The 12,393-nt window shown below is 42.6% G+C and overlaps 1 protein-coding gene across 6 annotated transcripts in view; it reads right to left on the minus strand.

Moving 5' to 3' along the window:
* Positions 1 to 8,090: 8,090 nt before the first annotated feature.
* Positions 8,091 to 12,393, minus strand: part of FYN (FYN proto-oncogene, Src family tyrosine kinase) — a 195,622-nt gene continuing 191,319 nt past the window's right edge. For all 6 annotated transcript variants that reach the window (XM_014605870.3, XM_014605868.3, XM_059733079.1 and 3 more), the window contains one exon: positions 8,091 to 9,669. In XM_014605870.3, the coding sequence (XP_014461356.1) occupies positions 9,461 to 9,669 (209 nt within the window). In that variant the 3' untranslated portion in view covers positions 8,091 to 9,460. The remainder of the gene's footprint in view (positions 9,670 to 12,393) is intronic.

The raw sequence follows: 12,393 nt of genomic DNA on the forward strand, positions 1-12,393 counted from the left end.
GAAGACTGTTATCAAATTTCCCGTCTTCTCCTCTCCAGACTAAATAACCTTAGTTCATTCAGCCTTTTCTCATAAGGCTGACCTGACCCACAAGGAAGAAGTCTATGCTGCAGAGACTTGAAGTATTTCACCTTATGAGGCATTTTACAAAGTGTCATAACTCTACTTAAGATCTTTAACACAATCTGCATAAAGGAATATCAGTGCAAACCACATTAATGGGGCTGTGACTCCAGTGATGGTAACATAAAAACAAACACTTTTGCACTGTGGGTAGGAACGATCAACTGTTTGTTTTAGATTAAGAAAACTAAAATATACAAAAGCCCCTCAAATTTGATGCTGCACCACAGATATTGAAAACTAAACCACATCTACAGCTCATTGCTTTTAAAGGCCCAGTCTACATCTGGGGAGTCTTATTGTTGGCTTCATTGGAAGCAGGCTCAGGGCACAAATTCCTTTAAAGCCAGCATTATTTAAAGCTGAACGTGATGTGTCAAATTGGACCCATCATATAACACACACATTAATATTCAATACACAGAATGTGATTGTGTTTGATTGGCATGGCACATAACACAACATTTTTTATTAGAAGTAACTGGTAGACTACAAAACCTTTAGGATTTGGCATATGTAATTAGGAAGAAAATGTCACTGTCAAGGATAGCTTCTTATGTTACCTACCTTGTTTGTTCATTCAGAAGACCAGCATAGTAACAAATATGCATTAAGAAAACCCTTTAAGCTGCTCAACTTTTAAAATGAAAACAAGTATCAATTTGAATTACTAGAGAAAACTGTTTTGCAGTAAGTGTGTCCTTTCAAAGAGTCTTTAGGGCAACTATATGATTGGTTACCCTTTCCTGATCTCTCCAGTTGCCTGTAGTCTGCTGGATGCTTACTACTGCTAGGGAAGCCAGGATTTCTTGTTTCCATTTCTGGCTGTTTAAGATTCCTTCAGCATATGCCTATAGAAATTATCTTTACTTCTAGATCTTTGCTTTGCTGTTTGCTAGTTATAACCTGATGAGATACCTAGAAGGAAAAAACAGTACTGCTATGTTAATTTATAAGATGCTTCAATTAATCCTCACAATGACTGAAAAATCCTTCCTGCCATTTGTTAAACTTTCCCCACAGCATTATATATCCTCTTAATTAAGAGCAGAAACTAACTAATACCTATTTTATTCCCACTTGCTTCCAATTAGTCATCCATTGATAATTACCCACCAGACTTTTGACAATTAGGAGGGAGAAACCCCCCCAGCAGGATATATATGTCTTCAGAATTGACACGTCTAGAATAATGAAAGTGGAACAGCATGGGTGAGTAATGCTAGAAGAGGCCACCCATGTGGAACAAAGGCATGTGTAACATATGCAAATGTTAAATAAATAGCATGTGTTTTAAATGCTAGATATATGTGAGACCATGTATAGAGCTGGGTTGAAGGCCCAATAATGTGGAGACACAGGGGCATAAGGGAGAAATTTGGTTTTTATTTGATCAAAAGTGTCTGGCCCTGTTCCTTGAAGTTTACGTTGAAAATGTAAATCCCTTGGTTTGGTGGCTTGCCAATTTTTTCTGAGGACGACAGGTCATTTTTAGTTCCCCAATGATAATTCAGTGATGAATGAATCAATGAAGGAAGGCTATGAATCTCACTGAATTCTGTACAAGTCCTGGCCATCAGTTGATGAACCAAGATCATTTTGATGTTGGGATGTCCAGGGTACTGACTGTGGCAAAAAAATGCCTTCCTTTGCAGCTGTCTGCCTCTAATTCACAGGGGAGAGCAGTTCTGCAGGTGGGGAAGCACCAAGAGCTAGGTGCCAGGCATCCAGCATTCTCATTGTTATTTAGCAGGCTGACTCCAAAGTGGCACACTGAATCATTTGAACTGGCTTGCAAGTGCCCCCCTTTCAGGTATTACAACCCACAAGCACCTGTAAAAATACTACCCTGTTACATGGACCTGAGATTTGGACAGAGCAAAGTATTTAAGTGGATGAGAAGGATCTTGTTGACTTGAACAGGACTACTTGATGCTAAGCAGGCATTTTGCTGGATTGGGGTTAGAGTGCTAAGTGTGTTGCATGCCTGAGGCCCCTCTATGCAGACAGGTCCCTTCACATGAGAAAGGATTAGATTCATCCTTAGTCTTTTCATAAAAGGGAAGCATAATGACATATAAGCACTCAGACTTTTAAAAATCCATTTTAATGCTAATATCAGCTTTTTCTCATGCACTTTTATGACTATTTTGGGCCCTGGCATATGTTGAATTTTAGATAGGATTAAAGTGTCAATCACACCATAAACAGTAATCCAGCCACATGTTAAAGCCAATTTATGATGTGATAATATAGCAAACAAACCACAAAGATATTCCACCCGTACAGTGTGACATCATTGGGGCTCATTTGTATCGCACCTTAAATTGAACGTGCGGCATGTCAGAGCTGACCCATGACAGATTCTGATGCTCAGCTGAGTGAAGAGATCTGGCATGGAGCAGGCCCTGGGTCCAGGACTCAGCCATCTCCTACATGATTGGTGGGATCAGACTGGGGACATCACAAGATCCTGGACCTGACACCCTGCTTAATCCCTGGAAGTAGATTGGAGGGAAAGAGGCATTATGAGTCTGACATAAGTCTCTGTAATTTTGGGTTTACCATGCCCTTGACCTTTAAAAAACAGGTGTACAGCTGAGACCCCCAACTACATGTCTGCTTTCTTAATATATCAGGGTGCCTGAAAAAGCAGCATCTAGGGTGCTGGGACTTCTACTCCACTGTGCAGGACATGGGTGGTTGGGGAGTGGGGACCTCCCAACTGCCCATACTCTGTACCATAAGTCCTGATGCACGGGGAGTTTAAAGAGTGGTGCTGAGACTGGTTTCCACAGGCTTCCCTGCCAGGGATTTAAACACCATGCCCAACAGCTCTGGCCAGCCTGTCCAGCCCTCCACCAGGAGCCTCTGATCCAGAGCTGCCAGTTGCAGTGTTCTGATAATCGGTTCTGATCTGGGGTTACAGGCCCCAGACCAGAACTGGTTCAAGTCCTAGGTCCTGGGACAATCAGCTGATCATTGTCTCTGGCCCCAGGGCATAGGTGATTGGTAGATGAGGCACAGGGTGGGGGCCCCCTGACAGGGCCATCCACGCCACTGATGCCACCGGTGGCATCTGTGGGTGCCCCCCCAACAGGGCCATCCCCACTGCTGAGGCCACCAGGGGGATCTGCAGGAGCTTGCCAATTTCACCCCTGCCGCCGCCAGCAGCTTCTGCAGGTTTCCCCCCCAAACTCAGGAGGCACCAGTCACCCATGCCCCAGAGGCAATCCTTTTACAAACTGCCAGTGCAAGATGTGCCCGGGATTACAGATCTGGGCTCCCCCTCCGCAGGCAAGTAGTAATGGCACAATTAGGATTCGATCCCAACAATCATGCATCCTGCAATACATGTGTGGTATGGCAGAGGTGTGATTACTGGGGTTGGGGGTCAGATCCTATCATGCCATTAAATGAGTGTGTGCATAGTGGCCTTAGGCAGCATAGTGAATATCCTCACTGGCTGTTGAAGAAAGGCAGAAGGCAGGGTAGGGTAGCACCTTAGACTAACCGGCATGAGCTTTTGTAGGTATGTACTCATGCCTCTCTGAACCAGTTAGTCACTGAAGTGCCATGCTGTCCTGCCTTCAGAATTACAGTGCTGATTACCTCTCTCTGCTGATGAAAGAGAAAATGCAGATTGCTTTCTCAAACCAGTCTTCTTTATGTAAGGTCACATCAGACAGGAAAACAATGTCATGAATCTCTCTGGATGCTGATCATTGGAATAAAACCTTTGTGTCTGCATTCCCAACACAGACTAAAAATCCTACAATCAGAAGTGTGGTCATAATTACTGAGACCAGGAATCTCTAGGGGGAGTGGGACAGCTGATTGGCAGTATTTTGGCCAAAGACTTCATGCACCTGACAGGCTTTATGCCAGAGTGGGCAGTGTAGGACTGTTATATCAGCCCTACATCACTCATGGACCAGCCCTTCCCGAACTGTGGCAATTCCTGGCTAGAGGAGTCCTATGGCATAATGGGGCTGGAAGACAGCCTAGAACTGAGAAACAAAATATTTCTTAACATTTCTTAACATGGAAAGGCTGTCAGGCAAGCCTTTGGCACTGGAGTAAATTCTGTCCTCAGTGGCCAAGGCCTTTAAAGATTCTGCGAGTAGGTGTGATAAGAGGGAACTAAGGAAACTTCACTGAGTGCCAGACACATGGGCTGCCCAGGGACACTGAGAACAGGGGCTCATCTTCTGAAACACTTAAGAAGCAAAGCAGAGTCCTCACTTAGCCTAGCCTTTGATGTGGGGGAGGGGATAATCTTATTTCCTTCCCCATTGCCTTTCTCACAATTGATGGGACTTAATGCTGAAATATTCCAGAAAAAGGACAGAAAGGTCCACCCTGCATAACAGGAGTCCAGGCAGAGGAAGCACTTCCTTGACATAACAGACATTCCACTCGTGGTTTCTTGCCTAGTTTCAACATATTCTAGCTACCTTCCCTGATTTAACCAGAGGAGACCCTGACATTCTGGTATGAAAAGTGGAGCACAGACCCCACCAATGCTATTATAATCTGATTACGTGAATCCTCAGGCCGATTTAAAGGCAGATGCTTCACGCACAGCTGGTGCTGCAACCTATAAATCTCTCTGTACATGGCATTATGTGCTTTGAAGGCAGCCTGAGTTAGTGACCTGTTTAACCCAGGAGCACACTGAATCTACCTCCTTCTCATCTTTTTTGGTCTGTCCACCCTGCAGACCTCAAACTGTAGTTACTTTTTAAGGAGGACTGTATGCGTCTCCTACTGAAGTTTGCTCAAGGTGCTCTTTGCATCAGCCAGAGTGGGTTGCTGAAGACTCAAATAGCACCCTACTGCAAGGCCTGAATGTACAGTACAAGTACCATAACTCTTCTAGCCGTTTCTTAATCCAGAACAAGAATCAGAACCAAGCAAGTAACTGGACACACAAGTTAGTTCATTCTGTCCTCAGAGTGTTGTCTCCCTTGTTCAGGTTCTCTCCAGAGCCCGCTTTTAGGTCTCATGAGTACATATTTTCCTTTAGTTGTTTAGGTGTTAATTTTCCAGATGAAGACAAAGGAAGTGAAGAGATGGATTCATGGGTTTGTAGGTCTGAATTTTTAAAACAGCCTCTACATGTTCATGCACAAGTTGATTTTCGTCTACAGTTTTAGGCTTTGACATGGAGACTGGTTTGAAGCCCTTAGGAAAAACCTGAGACCCGTTATGTTTTTTTTATTCAAGTACTTTAAATATAAATCCTTGCTCCATTGAGGTCAATGGAAAATCTCCCATCAACTTCAATGGAGCCAGCCTTTTACCTTATATATATATTTAAATAATATCTCCTTTTCTTGGCTTAGCTGTTAAAATTTTCCAGGATAACTATACCAGAGGGTTTAGATTGCAGGCAATAACATCCAATATAGGTGAAATCATTGGTATGTACTGTTTTTTGAAGGTAATATGAATCTGCTTTAGTCTGTATAGGAAACGTATAAATAAACTCTATCTCTTCCTAAGTAAAGATAGCCTGTTCCAATTAACAGTGCAGAAGCACTTTCAGTAATAAATTCCCAGCACATGAATTAAATCACTGGGAATTATAATTGCATACTAGGGGGACTGAAGAAATGCTATGAGTTTCCAGATTTATAAACAGTTTCTAATTATTCTTTGAAGATGGATTGTTCCCTGCCATGACTCAAGAAAGTAAATATTCTTCTACCTGGGCAGCCTGTAGTCTACAATGATTTCTTTCAGTTTGGAAAATACTTCTTTATGCTACATATGGTGAATGGTATACTCCCATCATAAGACCAGTTGCTGCCTGTCCTAGTAGGTCTCCTGTACTTTCACATCATCTTGTTTATGAACAAAGCATTTCTCCTGCATGCATACTGTACTGAGTGCAGAATGGTATATATTCAACAAAAAGGAGGCAGCTATGCACTTACCTTGAAGTTCTTGTGTGTGGGGCAGATCCACCTGGCAGTCCCATCTTCTTGTGCTACAGCTACTTCCTTTTATGTCTGGAGATACCATGAGAAAAATCCATAACAGAAAAGTTTCCATAGTTACATCTATGTTTTGTGAATCAACAATTAACCTATTTTAAGCCCTTTTAATACAGGCTGTATTCACTTACTCTACTGTTAATCAAACTATCAAATGACTTACAGATAGCCGTTATATCAATGCCATTATCAAAGAAACTTTTGACCTTTCTGAAAAAAAAAAAAAATTAGATGTCACAAGATTTCTGTTCCACAAAAGGTGTTCTAAGACTTTACTGAGTCAATCCTAGATCAGCCTTTTCATGATTTTGCCCAAGACAGATGTCAGGCAAATTACCCAATAATTATCTGGGTCATCACATATGCAAAATATTGTCATGTAAGTTTTTGGCAGTCATGTGGAACTTCCTTAGTATTTCAAGGTTGCTTATCAGCACTTGCATCTCAGGAAGCTCCTCTGTTCATTTAATAATTCATGTAATCATCTGTTAATTCAATTTGTTTAATAATTTTAGGTGCATGCCATCAGGCCTTATACATTTGGAAATGTTACTTAATAAAAACATAGGATTTTTTTGATCCGATTGTCACTTTACCGTGGTCTCATGTCACTTGTGCCTGTCAATGCCTGCTGATGATTTTTTATTTATTTGATGTTATCTCTGGGACAATGTGTTGAAATAGGCTGTTGACACTTGCTTTGTTTGATCCAGGGAGATTTAAAATAAAAATATTAGAGGGTAGAAGCAGAACACCTCCCCCCAGGGGGAATGGCCTGAATTTGTCAAAAAACAATGGTAACTGCCTGAGTTTAAGCAAGCCACGGCCAGGCTGAGGTCAGTGATGCCGCGGAGTCCAACTTGCTGCTTGCAGACAGGCCACTGGTACAAACGACAAACCCCAAAGTCAAAGTAAACCCATGAGATTGATTTCCAAATGAAAATACATACATGGCTCTGGCAGTTCCCAGATCTTGCACCCCATCCTGTGCACATGCAGTATGATACCAATTGCCAAGTCCTAAAGAGTAGGAAGTGTACAGGAAAATGCTTAGGAGTAGTGGCAGTTATACCTAGTTTGTTAAATACAGGGGATTGCTTAGGACTGGGCTGAGTCACTGCGCTTTGCCAACAACAACCTACTGGCTCAGTGAATTTTGTTTTGCAGATGATGGTGGCTGAGGGGGAAAAAGAGGGACACAACTCATTTAGGCAAATCTCACGAGACTTGCACAACAATCCAAAAATAATTCTGCTTCCTTGAGTTATTCAATAGGTCTGAGAATACCCATGTCAAATCACAATCTACGCAACATCAAGAGCATTAGTATCCTGTGGCAATCACAGCCAAAGGTGGTCTGATAAAAGAACAATTCTATAATATAATTTCATACCCCAATAAATGTTGAATCCGTAGGACCCATCTTAGGAAGACAGCTTTCAGGTAGTGATCACTATTGCAAGTACTTAACAACTCATTACCTGTATTTCACTCAATTACTGCTTCAGCTTTTAGGATACAGAAGAAATTTGTGAACGTTCAGAATATGGAGACATAACCGCAGTACCAAAGAATAACAATTAAATTTCAGTCATCAAAATGTATTACTTGACTAAACATGATGGCAACAGTAATAACAAAAAATGATCAATTTTGACTATGCACATATAAATCTTTTCCTGTTATACTTATCAAAGCACAGTGTTAATGTTAAAAGCATGAAAAGTATACAAGAAAAAAATAGCTCTTCAGAACACAAAATGTTAAATAGTCTATGGGTTCACCCATCTCCCTTACACTTGAACCATAGCTCTTTTGAATTTTATTAGTTTCATGGTTTGGATAATGATTCCCAATAAGGAAAATGGTCAATATACCCCATATTAATACTTTTATGCCAGAATGGTATTTATATCCCTGCTGCTAAAATCTTATCTCCATGATTTAAACAAAAGAACAAATATATTCAAATGTAAAATGCTCTTTTTAATTACTAAATTAAGAAAGTTAAACAGTTTTAAAATGTAAACTTGCAAATAAACCATAACAAAATGTAATTAAGACTTTAAAATTTGCAACTCAGTATTAAAAACTCAATAGAAATAGAAAGGAATTGGTTTTGGTTAAACGTAAGTAATTCAAGGCTGGTACAGACAACTGAAAAAAGTAATATTTTGCTCTGTGCATCCCCCATGAAATGTAAAGAAGTGCATAGTAATTCCACTGGAGAACTTGCAGACATAGAGAAAGTAATTTCATTAGCAGTACAGGACATTTAACACGCCTATTTTACAATGGAAAATGTTACACACAAAACAGAAAATCCTAGTTGCATGGCAAACAGTTTAGCAGGTGAACATGACTAAAATTCTATGGTTTTAAGACCATCTGAATGTGGTTACAATGTTTATTAAATAAATTTTTTAAACAGATCCTTATACATGTTTTGATACAAGAAGTACTTGCAGTTTCAAATTTCCAGTTCCAATGGCGATGGTTTCTCTTGCTTTAAATATGTTCATTTTAATTTCAAGAACAAATCAGAACACACTTGTCAAACATTGGAAACGTTACTGTAAATACAGCACATGATTCCTGAAAGAGCAAAGATACAACCATCTACAGGTACATAGTCATAAACAAAAAGTGCAATCCAATTAAAAAAATTCATGCTTGGCAAAAGCCAAAAATTAGATCACTGGCTTTCAGAATCTCACCAGTATTTTCATGTTTGCAGTAAAATTATCACTTTCTGGGTACTGCTGCAGTGTGGCTCATTCATTCTGAAATGAGATTATTCTGCAATAGCACCCATATACTGTATGTACAGGTATGTATATATATTATATATATATTTTATATATAAAAAAGCAAAAAAACCAAACACCTGTCCTGATTTTTTTTGTTAAAACATGAAAAAAAATGTTTTAGACAAAGAGGCCACTTTTGGAAAATAATACTTTTAGTTGAATCAGGAGAAGACTAGTTAAAATCACATAAGTTTTGCATTTTAAAAAAAGGAAAGCATTAGGATCAGTTATTGGCACTGAGTTACTATTTACATTGAACAGAGGTTTTGCAGTTTACGTAACATCAATACAATGCATTTTCGGAGTCTTTGATTAAGAAAAAAACAAGTGTTTTTCTCCTTTTCATCAATGACATTCAGATTATTCAGACAAGTGGTCATGGACAAGGGCTGTGGAAGTTTTCAACTTCTGACCCACGTGCATTCTGGTGCTGGAAGATGTTGCACTTTGGAGAAGCCTGTCACTGAGCTGGAAGCTAATGAAGGGAAAAACACCTGATAACGACATTCTGTACAGACCGGGAATCTACAGGTTGTCACCGGGCTGGTACTGGGGTTCTGTTGCAGTAAAGTAGTCTTCAAGGAAACTCTGCAAGTATTCAAAAGTTGGACGCTCCTCTGGGTCTTTTTTCCAGCAGTGGATCATAAGCTCATGCAAGGAGATGGGGCAGTCCTGAGGACATGGCATCCTATAACCACGTTCTACCTGCTCCAGGACTTCACGGTTATTCATACCTACAGATAGGCAGCAGCAAGATGTTTGTTAAAATACAGGGAAATAAACCAAAATCTCCATATGCATTTACCATATATACATTCTCTGGCTAGTGACAGAGATTACACATACATTGTTTTAAGTGATCAGAAACTGGTTTAAACCTGTAACAGAATAGAAGTTCAGGGCACATAAACCAGTTTCAAAATGGTTGAAACTGGTTTAAGACAAACCTGGTTGAATGTAGTATCAGACTTAACTGATTTAAGTCAAACTGGTTTATGAAATGTCTGTCCCAGACCTCTTCCTGGTTCAAGTTAAATCACAGTCCCCCAGCATCCCAGCATTTGCAGCCCTGGGCTGGGCTGGGCTGGGCTGGGCTGTCTGCTCCAGAGAGGAGGGCTGGCTCTGCCCCTCTGCTCCCTAGCTGGAGCAATGAGGGCTGGACATAGGCAGAGAAAGAAACATTTTTTGGGGGGGGGGGGGAGGGGGGCTGAGCGTGTGTGCATACATGTGCTCCTCCCTCCCCTTCCTTCCCCACCAAGTAGGAAAGTCTGTGGGGGAAGGTGAGGGAGGATAGGAAAGCGCTGTGGGGGGGAACGGCATTACCCAGCACCATGCCAACCCCAGCCCTGACAGGCGCTGTGTCAGCACCAGCTGCCTCCGCATCCCTGCACCACCTGGGGGGGCCTGGAGCTGGAGGCTGGAGTGGGGCCAGCCTTGCCTGCGCCACCAGGCTGGAGGGGACAGAGTCCCTGGGACCCCCATGCCTGCCCCACTAGGCTCTGCACAGCGGGGGCAGGCGCAGCAGGGTGCAGGACAGAGGCGCGGCTCATCTGCGGGTGTGGAGAGGGGCGGCAGCTCTTGCCACTGCATGCATCCCAGGAGGCATGGAGGGCATGTGCCCCCAGATCTGCACAGGGCAGGGTGGGCTGGTGGCAGTGGCACTGGGAGGAGGGTTTGGTGGGCTATGGTGAATCTTGGGGTGGCTGCAGCCCCCCCAGTGCTGCCGCCGCCTGCCCTGAGCACAGTTCCCCCTCTCCCCCTCCGGGAAGAGCACAGCCCCAGCCCACAGCTGCAGCCTGCTCTGCCCCACTCAGATCTGGGGGCACATCCCCCATGTACCTCCCAGGGTGCATATAGCAGCAGGAGCCGCACTCCCCAATGAGCCACTCAGCGCTCAGTCCTGTGCACCACCCTGAGTGCCTGTCCCTCCCTCATTCCTAGCCCCACTCCCTCCCTCACCGCTGCCTGTGAGCCCCTCCCCACTCCTGCTGCAGCCACTGGAAGCCCATGCTTGGGCTGCTTTGTGGCCCTATCACTGCCCTACGTTTAGCCCCTACCCTTCCACTGCCTATGGGGCTGCCTCACTGGCCTCACTGGCTCCCTCAGGCATACCCCTGCTGGGGTCTGGGGCCAAGGAGGAGGGTTAAACTTCCCTTCCCCCAAGCATGGAGATGCCCTGCCTGCTTACTTAGTGCTGGCTGTGACTGTAGACTACAAATCCCAGAAGCACCTGGAAGCAGGAAAAGGAAGTGATGAGCAACCCTGCAGAGTCCAGCTCCTGTGACTGTAGACTGCAAATTCCAGAGACCTCGGGGGCGGCAGGAAAAGGAAGTGAACACACAGCCCATGATGGCTATCTGCCAGAGACCCATGCTGTAGTGTCTCCCTGCTTCTAGCCTAGGCCACTGCAGGCATGTGGCTGCATTTCCTGAATCAAAAGTGAATGTGTGTTCATTTGCTTACTGGTTCCATCTTGGCAGTTTAGACTAACCTAATCAATTCAGCCTTGGGCTTTTTGACTGTTTGTACTTAGCCTCTATGGTTAAACAAACCAACCAAAGAGCCCACCTGTTCCCACTTCCTATCTATTACAGTATGGACTAGATCGATCTGCTTCCAAAGGTATCAGTGTTAAACAACTGAGAAGTAAAACACTGCTCCCTCTTAGCTTACCCTTACCCTTCTTCAAAACACCCTTACCCTTCTTCAAAAGAATTGGCACAAGTTTACCAAAAGGTAGAATCACGCACTTTCTTCCAACCAAGAGCTATGCAATATATTTTATTGTGAAGTTTGTTTAACAATCTTTTGTTTCCTATTTTAGTGTAAAGCACACTTTTTTCTATTTACAATCCAGACACTTAAACATATAGGAAAAAATGGCTTTTTGAAACTTCGCTCTGAGCCTGCCAAATTTTTTTAGGACTTTCTAGGAATAGGCTGTGTGGGCTTCAGCCTACTGCTGTTAGAATAGCAAGTGTCACCCAGAACATCTCACTTAATCTTTAAAAATTTTTTTTTAGCAACTGACTGTAATTGGTAGCCCTTGTCTTGAAAATGGCTAAATCTGTTCTATAGGGTTTAGTTATGACAGGCAAATTTGTTCTGGTGAATATAAAACTATAATGGTGACATGGATGATAGGTGGTGACCTTTTAGGAATACTAGTTAGTTAGAACCAATGTAGTTTCCTCCACGCTTTGTTTCTTCCATTATTCTCTATCCAAGAAAGGAAAAAAATGTTCTGATTCAAGAATGAAATACTAACCCACCTTAGTAAGTCTCCCTATGAAGAAACACCTCTACCTCAGTCCCTGATCCTATGCTCAGATGTACAAGCCCCACTCTGGTTACACTGACAGGTATCTGGCTTCTTTAGCTGCACTGTGGCTTTCCAAGGTTTTTCTCCCAGTCCTTCTTCATACCATTACATTTTTCCCCTTAAGCAGTGAATGTCC

This window comes from Alligator mississippiensis, chromosome 1 (genome assembly GCF_030867095.1).
Source record: "Alligator mississippiensis isolate rAllMis1 chromosome 1, rAllMis1, whole genome shotgun sequence".
Classification (NCBI taxonomy): Eukaryota; Metazoa; Chordata; order Crocodylia; family Alligatoridae; genus Alligator; species Alligator mississippiensis.